The sequence below is a fragment of the Selaginella moellendorffii genome, unplaced genomic scaffold, assembly GCF_000143415.4.
Source record: "Selaginella moellendorffii unplaced genomic scaffold, v1.0 SELMOscaffold_104, whole genome shotgun sequence".
NCBI classification, from domain to species: Eukaryota; Viridiplantae; Streptophyta; class Lycopodiopsida; order Selaginellales; family Selaginellaceae; genus Selaginella; species Selaginella moellendorffii.
Window position 1 is genome coordinate 206,652 of NW_003314365.1, and position 13,211 is coordinate 219,862.

Genomic DNA, 13,211 nt, shown 5'->3' on the forward strand with positions numbered 1-13,211 from the left:
TCTCTCCAAGACTAGGCCATCCGTCCATGAGTGATCATCCTAGATCCACTCCTTAGCATCCTTAGGATGCCCCCAGACATGGGGAATAACCTTCACCAATATCCTTCTGTCAATCCCCACTAAGTCCCTTTTTGCCCTTGGCCGTATTTGCGAACACTGCCACTGGATCGAGGCTCACAGGCCTGACCACTAAGTCCCATGGTCCTCTGGGACTTCCTCACCACGTGACCATATCCTTGGCCACCACACCAAAGGACTGCTCCTTTTCCTTTCCACAGTCTGGGACTTGGGGACAACACTTCGGAACACTGTGGCCTTACGCGAGCCACCTGGGTACTCTCCCTGCCTTCCGCCTTTGGGTGCTCTAGCCATGGGCTTGGAGCGAGGTTCCATTGAGCCACGCCTAGTATCCAAGTAGGTAGTGCCACCCACACTTGGACTGGGAGCATCGGCCAGTCGATCTCCCGGGGGAACTAGAGCCGGCTCTTGAACACTTCACCAAGCTACCCCGCTTGTCGGTCCGTGTTCACTCTAGTCTTGGACTTCCCAGTGGTCAGTTCATCACCCAACACTGGGTCTGGCCTTCCTGGGCCAAACTGGCCTTTCCTGGCCAAACTGGCTCCACTGCAGTCCTCCCCCTTACTATACTTTTGGAGCTCACCAAACCCCCCAGGGTCTGGGAGACGAACGCTTTGGGCTTTCACCCTCTCAGACTCGAACTCGGACTCGGACTCGGACTTGGACTCGGACTCGGACTCGGACTCGGGTTTGCTCTCGGCCTCCGCCTTGGTCTCGGTCTCGGTCCCGGTCTCGGTCTCAGTCTCGGTCTCGGTCCCGGTCTCGGTCCCGGTCTCGGTCTCGGTCCCGGTCTCGGTCCCGGTCTCGGTCTCGACCTCGGACTCCATCTCGGGTCCTTCTTGGACTCCATCTCAGATTCCATCTCGGGTCCATCTCGGACTCCATCTCGGACTCCGTCTCGGTCCATCTCGGACTCCATATCGGACTCCACCTCGGACTCCATCTCGGACTCCATCTCGGACTCCACTTCGGACTCCGTCTTGGTCCATTTCGGACTCCGTCTCGGTCCATCTCGGACTCCATCTCGGACTCCACCTCGGACTCCACCTCGGACTCCATCTGGGACTCCATCTCGGACTCCGTCTCGGACTCCGTCTTGGTCCATCTCGGACTCCATCTCGGACTCCACTTCGGACTCCATCTCGGACTCCATCTCGGACTCCATCTTGGACTCCGTCTCGGTCCATCTCGGACTCCACTTCGGACTCCATCTCGGACTCTTCCACGTGTCATGTGTTGGTCCTTTTGGGCCCCTTTTTGGAGCCTCCCTTATTGCTCGCTTCGTGCTTGTTCTTCGAGCACTTTGTTGGGAGTTCCACTCCCGCTCTCGACCTTCCAAGTCGGAGCTTTTAGTCCAAACGTGTTACGCTCGTTTGGCTTTCGCTTTGGCCACTACCACGTGGCACCCTTTCCAGCTCCACTTTGGGGCCTAGGGATTTTGTGTCTCACAACCTCGAGAATGGAGGTAGCGATCCTATGTTGCTGGGTGCAACAATCAAGGATAGGAGCAAAAGACTAGTGGCCAAGTATGGGCCATGGAGTTCATTAGAGGGAATCCAAATGGCAAAGTTAAGCATGGAACACTAAGGTGTTAGATGCTAACGGATGGTGAAAAAGGAAGTGTGCTTCCAAGGATGGATTCCTAAATGCTCCAAATTGGCAAAGGTGAAAGCTCTAAGGAGGGAGCGGCAAAGTAGCCAAATGATAGGGCCATGGACAGCCCTAGCACAAAGTATGATAATTGGAACTTAGTGCCTAAGGTGGTACGAAATATAAAAAAGGATGATGGTGCCCTCAAGTAGAGAATTTTCTAGGATGGGGAAGTGAAGTTGCACAATATGTGCAATGAAAGGTGTCAGAGACACCAAGGAAATTGACTTTGAGAAGTCAAAATTAAAACTTCCAAGGTGAACTGGTTATATCAATAGAAGTTGAGACTACTCGAGAAGGAGTAGTGGGGTTGAGATAGAGACGGTGTTTCTAATAGGTTTAGCGAGAACTAAACTAATAAAAGGAGAGGACCACCACAAGTAGTTTAATCAGTCTCTAAGTGTAAATGACTAATTTTTCCATTCTACTTTAGTCATTTAACCACACCTTCGACCATTTGGAGGAGTCTCATTCACAACCTCCATAAGTCCAATTCAGGACTTGGGACTTGCTAGCCCCAAGAATGGCATCCATGCCACTCAACCCTTGCACCTGGTCCAAGTGCTCCATGTGTTCGATCCCATGACCGACACTCAAAGGTACCACCAACATAGCAGCCTATTACGCTAAGGCCATGCCCAATCACCTTTGCTGCACTGGTAGTCCAATACCACTTGCAACACAGTCTTGTCTCTCCAAGACTGGGCCAACCACCCATGAGTGGTTATCCCAGATCCACTCCTTAGCATCCTTAGGATGCCCACCGACAGAGGGAACAGCCTTCCCCAATATCCCTCTGTCAGTCCCCACTAAGTCCCTTTTTGCCTTTGGCCGTGTTTGCCAACACTGCTACTGGATCGAGGCCCACAGGCCCGACCACTAAGTCCCACAGTCCTCTGGGACTTCATCACCACACGACTGTGTCCTTGGTCACACCCCAGAGGACTGCTCCTCTTCCTTTCCACAGTCTGGGCCTTTGGGACGACATTTCGGAACACTGTGGCCTTACGCGAGCCACCTAGGTACTTTCCCCGCCTTCCGCCCTTGGGTGCTCTAGCCATGGGCTTAGAGCAAGGTTCCATTGAGCTACGCCTGGTATCCAAGTAGGTAGTGCCACCCACACTTGGACTGGGAGCATCGGCCAGTCGATCCCCCAGGGGAACTAGAGTCGGCTCTTGAACACTTCACCAAGCTACCCCGCTTGTCGGTCCATGTTCACTCTAGTCTTGGACTTCCCAGTGGTCAGTTCATCACCCAACACTGGGTCTGGCCTTCTTAAGCCAAACTGGCCTTTCCTGGCCAAACTGGCTCCACTACAGTCCTCCCCTCTTACTATACTTTTGGAGCTCACTAAACCCCCCAGGGTCTGGGAGACGAACGCTTTGGGCTTTCACCCTCTCAGACTCGAACTCGGACTCGGACTCGGACTCGGACTCGGACTCGGACTCGGGCTCGGTCTCGGCCTCCGCCCTGGTCTCGGTCTCGGTCCCGATCCCGGTCTCGGTCTCGGTCTTGGTCCCGGTCTCGGTCTCGACCTCGGACTTCATCTCGGGTCCTTCTCGGACTCCATCTCGGATTCCATCTCGGGTCCATCTCGGACTCCATCTCGGACTCCGTCTCGGTCCATCTCGGACTCCATCTCGGACTCCACTTAGGACTCCATCTCGGACTCCATCTCGGACTCCATCTTGGGTCCATCTCGGACTCCATCTCGGACTCCGTCTCGGTCCATCTCGGACTCCTTCTTGGACTCCGTCTCGGTCCATCTCAGACTCCATCTCAGACTCCACTTCGAACTCCATCTCAGACTCCATCTCGGACTCCATCTCGGTCCATCTTGGACTCCATCTCGGACTCCACTTCGGACTCCATCTCGGACTCCATTTCGGACTCCACCTCGGACTCCACCTCGGACACTTCCATGTGTCATGTGTTGGTCCTTTTTGGAGCCTTGCTTATTGCTCGCTTCGTGCTTGTTCCTCGAGCACTTTGTTGGGAGTTCCACTCCCGCTCTCAACCTTTCAAGTCGGAGCTTTTAGTCCAAACGTGTTACGCTCGTTTGGCTTTCATTTCGGCCACTACCACGTGTAAGCAACCAAAGAGAACGACTTGAGAGACGGTCCATGGGGTTCAAATATAGAGTGAAAGGGCCCATGAACAAGAGTGCACCCCCTTTTCCAATCGGTTAAGGGTCTTGGGATACTTGGGGTTAAGCATCCTTGGGTTTGAATAGTACTGGGCTGGGTGACCTCCTGGGAAGTCCAAACTCAGGAACTTACACCACGTGGCACCCTTTCCAGCTCCACTTTGAGGCCTAGGGATTTTGTGTCTCACACTAAGTTGGAGAGACTATGCTCCTTGGAGGAAGGGCAAGGCATGGTGAGCCTTCGGTATATAACCATTGACAAATATTGGCGAGGTGCCAAGAATGGAAAGGGTAATACATGTTGGTATTACTTTATAAAATAGTTTATTGTTCGATGAGGACATCGAACTTCATCTATGGGTGGTGGAGTTGTGAGACACAAAATCCCTAGGCCCCAAAGTGGAGCTGGAAGGGCTCCACGTGGTAGTGGCCGAAGCGAAAGCCAAACGAGTATAACACGTTTGGACTAAAAGCTCCGACTTGAAATATCAAGAGCGGGAGTGGAACTCCCAACAAAGTGCTCGAGGAACAAGCACGAAGCGAGCAATAAGCGAGGCTCCAAAAAGGGACCCAAAAGGACTAACACATGACACGTGGAAGTGTCCGAGATGGACCTGAGTTGGAGTCCGAGGTGGAGTCCGAGATGGAGTCCGAGATGGACCAAGACGGAGTCCGAGATGGAGTCCGAGATAGACCGAGACGAAGTCCGAGATGGAGTTCGAGATGGACCTGAGTTGGAGTCCGAGGTGGAATCCGAGATGGAGTCCGAGATGGACCGAGATGGAGTCCGAGAAGGACCCAAGATGGAGTCCGAGGTCGAGACCGAGACCGAGACCGAGACCGGGACCAAGATCGAGACCGAGGCCGAGACCGAGCCCGAGTCCGAGTCCGAGCCCGAATCTGAGTCTAAGTCCGAGTCCGAGTTTGAGTCTGAGAGGGTGAAAGCCCAAAGCGTTCGTCTCCCAGACCCTGGGGGGTTTGGTGAGCTCCAAAAGTATAGTAAGGGGGAGGACTGCAGTGGAGCCAATTTGGCTAGGAAAGGCCAGTTTGGCCCAGGAAGGCCAGACCCAATGTTGGGTGATGAGCTGCCCATTGGGAAGTCCAAGACTAGAATGAACACGGATCGATAAGCGGGGTAGCTTGGTGAAGTGTTCAAGAGCCAGCTCTAGTTCCCTTGGGAGATCGACTGGCCGATGCTCCCAGTCCAAATGTGGGTGGCACTACCTACTTGGATACCTGGCATGGCTCAACGGAACCTCGCTCTAAGCCCATGGCTAGAGCACCCAAAGGCGGAAGGCGGGGAGAGTACCCAGGTGGCTCGCGTAAGGCCGTGGTGTTCCAAAATGTTGCCCTAGAGTCCCAAACTATGAAAAGGAGGAGGAGCCATCCTCTAGTGTAGAGACCAAGGATATGTTCATGTGAGGAGGTAGTCCCAGAGGACCGAGGGACTTAGTGGTTGGGCTTGTGGGCCTTGATCCAGTGGCAGTATTGGTGAACACAGCCATAGACAAAAAGGGATTTGGTGGGGACTGGAAAAGGGATATTGGGGAAGGCTAATCCCCATGTCTGTGGGCATCCTAAGGATGCTAAAGAGTGGATCGGGGATGATCACTCATGGATGGATGGCTCAGTCTTTGAGAGATGGGACTGTGATGGAGGTGGTGTCAGACCATCGGTGTGACTAAGGTGAATAGGCATGGCATTAGCGTAACGGGTTGATATGTCAGTGGTACCTTGTGGTGTCGGCCATGGGATCAGACATGTGGAGCACTTGGACCAAGTGCAAAGGTTGAGTGGTGGGGATGCCATTCTTGGGGCTAGCAAGCCCAAGTCTAAAATAGGACTTATGGAGGTTGTGAGTGAGACTCCTCTAAGTGGTCGGAGGTGTAGTTAAGTGACTAAAGTAGAATGGAAAAATTAGTCGCTTACATTTGGGACAAGTTTGAAACTTACTAAATATGGAATGGCGCTAGATTGCGAATTTGGACACGGGACAAACACCATTGTGTTCAGGTCAATCTCTACATTTTGTAGATATGCCAAATGAGCAAATCTGGACACTTTCCATAAATAGCATTTGGAACTGAAATGAGACTAACGCAAAGGGCATGATAGCGAGGGTGTTTGGCAGACACGGTAAGCTATCATACAGCGATATTGAGGGACTAATCTCAATACGCAAGTGTTCTTGTCAAGCCAGTGCAAGACAGAGCAAAAGAGAACTAAAAAGCCAGGCCAAGTATGCTTGGCTGAATAAACACTTAGGAATTCCATCCTTATGCTTATTCGGCCAAGTACATATACAAAGTCCAATTTACTAACACTTGAACAAGAGGGGCTAATAAAGGGTCTAGCAATACTAACCTCCTGCCATCGTGGCAGTAAAGTAAGAGTGTCCGTAAGGACTGGTTGATAGGTAACTTTCGATACCCGAAGTCACATTCGCGACAAGCATGGAGTAACTCTTGAGTGTTTAGTTTGAAGAGTGAAGAGACAAGAGCATGGGGCAACATTAAAACAGTCATAGAGCATGTATCATACTAATGTCAGGATTAATACGCAAAATAGAGTTAAATAGAGTTTGGCACAATTTCAGTATATTAGTGCTTTAACACAAGGATATAAGTACTCCACCAACTAGCAAGGTTTGGAATTTGGGTTTAGACCCAAGTTGAATGTAAAACAAGGATAAGCATATAAGTGGGAGTTAAACTTATAACCCCTCTCCCCCTTTGAGAAACGTGCACTTTGGGCTTTCACCTTTAGTACTAAGAGTTGGTCTCTGGGACAAACTTGAAATTTACTAAATATGGAATGACACTAAATTGTGAATTTACCAACATTATTGTGTGTAAATATGTTAAATTAACAAATTTAGATATTTTCCATAAATAGCCATAGGACCAAATGAAACTAACACATAGGGCATGATAGCGAGGGTGTCTTAGCGGACATGGTAAGTTATCATCTAGTAAGTATTGAGGGACCAAACTTAATATTATAAGGGTTCTCAACACTAACAAATGCAAGTCAATAATATAAGTTTCTCATCACTGTGTCAAGTATATTTAACTAATGACAATTTAAGATTTTCTTCTTTAGTGCCCTTCCAGTCTAAGTGCACATAGGATACTAGTTTTTCAACTAACTTAAGTAGAGATTGATAAAGGGTCCAACAATACTAACCTCTTATTATTGTGGTAGTAACAAAAGAATATCCAAAAGGACTCACTAATAAGTAACTTTTGATACTTACAGTCACATTCACAATTATGCTTTTGATAGTGCATTTGTAATTGCAAACACTTGGGTCAGGTACAAATAGGATAATAATGGTAGTATAACTCTCATCATTGTCCACCAATAGAGTATAAAGTAAATGATTTGGTGTTAATCAATTTGTGTAAGGGGCCCCTTGCTCAATAGAAGGGACCATATCAGGTGTTATGACAAGTTAGACTACAAGTTTATAAAATTTAACATAACATTCAACAAACCGATCCTTAAAAAATTCTGTATATGTAATGGCTAAAATGCTTTATACAAAGGATCAAGAACAATTAATACCACATCTAAATCACCAATGGCTCCTCTTGATGTTCTTCTAGATCCTAGCTCATCAGCCATAAAACCCTGACTACTTTCCATCCCTTTGAGAGGAAGGGATAATGTAAAGTGTACATTTATAATGCCATACACTAATATAGGCAGTTGCCAAAATATTCAAGAATCTCTTAAATATATTCTCATAAGGATGGCTTAACTTTTTAGGAAGGAAGAAAAGATCTTCTGTTATAAGTTATCCTTGCAATTGATCATTGGACAGATCAGGGATACTGAGGGCATGACTTGCAATGCACAATGTTTCTGTTTCACGATCATTCTGCTTCTATGTTCTTGAATAGGGGTGTCCAATTTTGAGGCAGAATTGGCACTGATCGATCACATCAGCAAGATTTCAAATCTTCCAGGAGCAATGGCGAAACAAGATAAAGTTTTTCTTTTCTTCTTTACTTATTTACTTTGATTTGAACTTTGCACATTGGGGGCACGCTCTTACCATCACCACACCGCAATCCAACCAACACACGATCAAAGCGCCATGCCTAAGACTGCCATTGACCTACTCGGACCAACGATCTGGCGAGATCCATCTTGTGGAAGCTTCTTTGCCGGATCCACTCTGAACCAAGAGCTGCAGGCATCTAAGTGTTTGCCGAGAAGATACACATGACGAGGATTAGGCAGATATGTGGGAACCTTCTTCCTCTAAAGCCGATCCAATTCTCGCTGAAACTCCAGTTCCCGACAGCAATCTTCGAATGTTATCCCACAGCTTCCCTGAGCTTTTGCAAGCGTGCAAAGCGATGCCATTGCTTGCAGACGCGCCAGGAATTGAGGATGATATCTGCTGGGCGAGACAAGATGGCGAGCACCAGATCATCCCAAGAAACTCTTTTTGGTTTGCCAAATCCGAAAGGTTCAATGGCAGGTGATTTAGCGCAGGAGCTGCTCACAGCCCGCGCTGATCGCGGCCGCAGTAGAAGCAGGAGCAGCCGCCGTTGCTGCGTCAGAGAAAAGGAGATCATTTGGGGGAACACTTGCTCTTGTCCATCCTACCTGAGAGCTCACCACATCTCTCCAGTTCCAGTCAAGGATCGACCTGTCATCTTCTGGAAAATTCCCTACATACATTTCCATGACGAGACTAGCGAGGAACCGATAGATAATGGGAAGGTGCAAAGTTCTAATTGAAATAAAAAAGTAGCGAAGGCCTTGCCTGGTGATGGTGGAAAGTTTTAAATCAAATCCGGTCGCCATTCCATTGAGAATGGAACAGGGAAGACGGCCGGAAAATTCCTGACTGCTCGAATCTCCAAAGCGTCAAATGCAGGCCTGATTCCTACAGCAAACGAGCTGCTGCTGAATCTGGGAGAGCCTTAATTGCAAGAATGGGAGGGAGAGTCTTGACGATGAGGAGCCATCCAGTGGGGATTTGCAGGAACGTCTTCGAGGCTGCTCTGCGAAAATGCGGTCTCCGTCCAGCGGCCTGGTCAAAGCTCATTGACTTTGATCCATACTTTGTTTCGGCACCAGCCTCCTCGTTTTCCTGGGCCAATTGTTTCTGACCAAACAAAATTTGGTCAGGTCTCATGGCACAGAGAGCGTAGGAAGGAACGCAATGGTTAAATCCTTTATCTAATCTTTTCATTGACAGGCGCGATATAACCTTGTGTTTCGAGATAAATGTTCAACTTCGAATGATAATCCAGGATGAACCCCTCAAATATGACACACAAGCCCCAGCGAACACGCCAGGAAAAGAAACCTGTGTCCCTGCGAAGCGGACCGACGGAGAAGGAGCCATGATCAAGCTCGCCAGAGCAAGCGTAGCACAACCCATGGATCTGCATCTCCGGCAGTGTTGCGAGCCACAAGCTCCCTGAGTTCCTTGCAAGGCGATGCCATGGCTTGCAGAGGCGCCCGGCTTTAAGGATGATATCTTCTGGCTTGGGGCGAGACAAGATTTCGAGCACCAGATCATCGCCCAGAGCTCCCATGCCACGTACAAAGGATGTTCTCGATCTGGCGAAGAGTTTAGTAGGTGCCTTGGAACGCTGTGTCCAGAGATTGTTCGAGCGTTGGCCTCCAACACCGCCTGCGCTTCGTTCTCTAGCTTTGTGTAAGGTGTGCTCTCCAGACTCTTCTTTCACTCAAATTTGCAGTTCTTCACAAACAAATGCAGCTTCAGCGGTTTCTTAGGTTACCTGTTTGGAGGGAAGTGGATGGTGGGAGTGACTGCTGGTGAGTTGACGACCTGGTTGAGTCCACAACATCGATGTTGATCCGGTTCACCTCAATGAATTGGGGATTGTGAAGTACGCTTTGACAGTGAGAGAAAATGATTCGCCATCATTAAGTTCAGTAGTTTGTCATGAGCCCAGCTGGCTTGGATTGAGCGTAAGCTCGTTTAATTTGCATCGAAAGGCCGCTTGATGATCTGTTAGTGTTGTCACCTTGAGAAATTATAGCAAAATAAACCATCATAGATTTTGTTGTCACAGCACAGCGACCAATCGAAACAAGAAGAAACACAAGAATGCTGGCGAAGAAGTCAGATTGAAACTTGGGAGGAAGCACAAAGTATGATACAAGAAAAGGAGCTTTTGGCAATACGGACGCTGCTTGTCTACGTCTGCCAAGCCTTGGGCTGGTCCTTGAGATTCTGGAGCTTGTGATTCAAGCCAACAGCATACTGGGCCGCGAGGCACGACTTCCTCCGCAACTGTTGGAGCCCCGACGTCTTGGAGATCAGGCTGAAAACGTTGGGAAAGCCACACGACTTCCTGGAAGAGTTCTCCATGGCTTCTGGAAGCACGACCTCGCCAAAAACTGGGATCACGCCCTCGGGAAGAAATCTGTCCGCATCCTCCATCTCCAGGGCGCCGTTGTGATATCCACGCGCGGACTCATGGATTATGGACAGCATCTGGTTGCGAGCTTCCGTCAGTGCGTACTCGAACGTGCTGCAAACCTTCCACAGCGAGGCCATCGCGTTCGCAGACTTGGGACTTCGATCCACCACGGCCTGGTAGTTTTTTCACGGATCAGCTGGAATGGAAACTTAACTACCAACGAAATCTCAAACCTGGTTTTGGATGGCTTTTGTAGCTCTGGACAACAGCGGCTGCATGTCTTGGAGCTCGTGTTGGAGCTGCATCTGTGCAAGAGAAAACAAAAGAGACTGAAACAAGAAGGAATTCTTCCGTACCTGTAGTCTCCGCAAAGCTTGCGCTGAGAAAGTTTGTCCGGTGAGGGGTATGCTTGACGAAACAGAGCCTGGAAACATCTCGGTCGCGCCAAACGACTCAAAACTCGACCGAGGACCAGCTTCGTTGTTGGAGGCGCATTCCACCACCGCTGGAGCAGTGGCTGGTGGAGCTGGAGCTCTTTCGCTCGCTGCTACCACGCCCACAGCGTTCTCCTCCTCCTGCCGCGGCACCGGACTCAGCTCGTTTTGCTCTTTGGACTGAGCTCTTGGAGGAACACGAAGCCTGTGAGCAGTAGTAGTGGCTGGCCTTCTCTTGCTGTGATCATGGCCCTGTCTCGGGGACCTTGCCCTGTGAGGACTGCATGTCTTGTTGGTCTCGCTTTGTGAGTTTGGATGGCAGCAGTGATGGAAAGACTCGTAAATCGAAGGGCCTGGATCGTGGTGAAGGTGATGTCTACTACGTCTCGGTGACCGTCTCGGTGACTGGCTGCTTCGTGGACGTTTTCCTGACCGCCTCGAGGCCACAAACTGCCAGAGCGAGAAGAAGTACTCGAGGACCTGCTTGTCCCCCATTTTCTCGATCCATAGCGGGAATCCGGCCATGATCCTGTCGATGGGAATCAATCTCGAGAGGAAAACCTTCTGAGTCTTGGTGCAAGCTGTGTAGGCCCGCCAGAGTGACACGACGAACGAGACGATGCTGTAGCTCGGCAAAGTTGACATGAGTGTCTTCTCCATGGAGCCCAGAAACGTGATCTCTTGGACTGAAGTGCTCGACGATGTCGCCTCCGCGTTGATGCTTCGAGCAAGCTGGGCTTTATAGAGGAACTTCAAGCTTTTCAGATGCCTCGACAGTGTTTTCGACTTGGAGACTGCTAGTGCCCAGCGCCATTTCCACACCACTGCCTTGCCAACTTTCTCAAAAATCGATGGATCGCCTCCGTGGGACGCCGAAACCATTTCTATATTGTTTCTACGACCGTGCTGTTGTTGCGATGACCATTCTCTCGCGAACCTCCTCCTGTGCTCTTCTTCTCGAGAAGGTGGTGGTCGAACGTGATGGCCTCTCTTTGAAAACTCCGAGGGACTAGTCTCTACATACGGACGTAACTCTGGAGCTTGTCTTCTAATGTTCCCTTTCAGCCTCGAGTCAATATTCTCCTCGATGTTTCGAAATGCTTCGTAGACCTCCGAGAACGAGATCGTAGTACCAGCCTTGTTCTCCAAGTTCGCAACCTCACCCACTATGTTTCGCAAGCTTTGTGCCAGAAGCGCAAACTCTTGATTCTGGCGCTGGACGTTTGGCTGGTTTATCCACACCAGGTCCTATTGAAAAAGGAGAGACAAAGATCTTAGAGCATCTCAAAAAAGGAGCGTGCAAAGACATACCAACCTCTTCACTTCGAGACCTGTGTGGCCTCCTTTGAGACGATGGCTCGCCTTGATCATATTCGGCTCTTCTTTGCTTCCGACGCTGAGGCATCAAAGCTAGTCAAGACGATCAGCACTTTTCTCAACGAAAAAACTTCTTATCACAACTTACAGGCATGCGAGCTTGAGTCTGAAGCGCTTGAATTTCTTGTTCTTTAGCCGAGAGCTGCGCACGCAATGAAGCCGATTCAGCCAGAGCGTGAGCTAATCCTTTCTCCCGTTGAGCTCGTTCCTGCTCAACCATGGCCATGCTGGCTTCGTCCTTGCGAGTGACTTCATTCACTCTTCGTAGCTCTTGGTTGAAAGTTCTCTGCAAAAGAGCAGGAAGTATAGAGATTGAGAACCTTGAAAGATGACAGAGTGAATACCTGGAGATGGAACTGACGCCATCGCTGGAAAGCCGAGGCAGCATCAGCACGATCGCTCTCCTGCGAAGAAGGAGCATTGCCCGGTCCAGGATGATCCAAAGACGAGTCACCGGTCTCTGGAGCATCAGAAAGATCAGCTTGGGCCGCTGCATCACTTCTTTGCTCGCAGCTGCCAAAAGTTTGCACGTCCGCTTTCATCTGATCGTGATCTTGGCTTTCACCTCGAGCAGCGGCGGGGACGGTGGCAGTAACAGCAGCACTGGCTTCTTGCTGTTCTTGGCGCTGGTTTTCCTTGCCTTCGGGAATAGTGACCATGCTCTTGTCCGAAACTCCAGGACAGTACACTGTCTTTTGGATCCCCTTCTCGCGATTGTAAAAGACGTGCTTCTCGATCACTTCGGGTTGATCGGTCGCGGCCTTGTCGAATGCCACATAGTATCTAAACAGATTCTTCGCCCTTCGTCCTTTGTTCGCCCCCATCCTCTAGCAAATCCCACGCCCTAGAACGAGGCGATCTGCAGATCCATCCATCAATCCCTCTCAGGTCACCTCGCCCCACACAAGCTCCCGATTCCTGTGCCGGCAATCCCGTGTGGCAGCGCCATCGATCCAATCCACTCTGTCACTCGCGATCACACTACCTCGCGGCCGCCAGCGTAGCCCCGGTGGAATCCAGGCGCAAACCCTACAAAATCTGTTCCTCTGTGGACGGTTTGAGTTGGTTCCCGCGACGCTTGCCAGCCGGCTCAGCCGCCATCCCAGCCGT

General features: G+C 50.0%; 1 protein-coding gene across 1 annotated transcript; it reads right to left on the minus strand.

Annotated features, from left to right (window-relative positions):
* Window positions 1–9,975: 9,975 nt before the first annotated feature.
* LOC9647292 lies at window positions 9,976–10,737 on the minus strand. Its single transcript, XM_024663837.1, has 3 exons — window positions 10,647–10,737; window positions 10,524–10,595; window positions 9,976–10,463 (listed from the first exon to the last, which is right to left on the minus strand). The coding sequence occupies exons 1-3, from the start codon at window positions 10,722–10,724 to the stop codon at window positions 10,065–10,067; spliced, it is 549 nt and encodes a 182-aa protein (XP_024519605.1). The 5' UTR covers window positions 10,725–10,737; the 3' UTR covers window positions 9,976–10,064.
* Window positions 10,738–13,211: the final 2,474 nt, after the last annotated feature.

What these genes read in the sequence shown, in the direction of transcription:
- LOC9647292 (XM_024663837.1), bottom strand. Translation starts at nt 10,724, where the DNA reads ATGTTTCCAGGCTCTGTTTCGTCAAGCATACCCCTCACCGGACAAACT. An exon ending in AAGCTTTGCGGAGACTACAG is followed by an intron (nt 10,596 to 10,646) that starts GTACGGAAGAAT and finishes TCTCTTGCACAG; the next exon opens with ATGCAGCTCCAACACGAGCT. An exon ending in CAAAAGCCATCCAAAACCAG is followed by an intron (nt 10,464 to 10,523) that starts GTTTGAGATTTC and finishes AAAAACTACCAG; the next exon opens with GCCGTGGTGGATCGAAGTCC.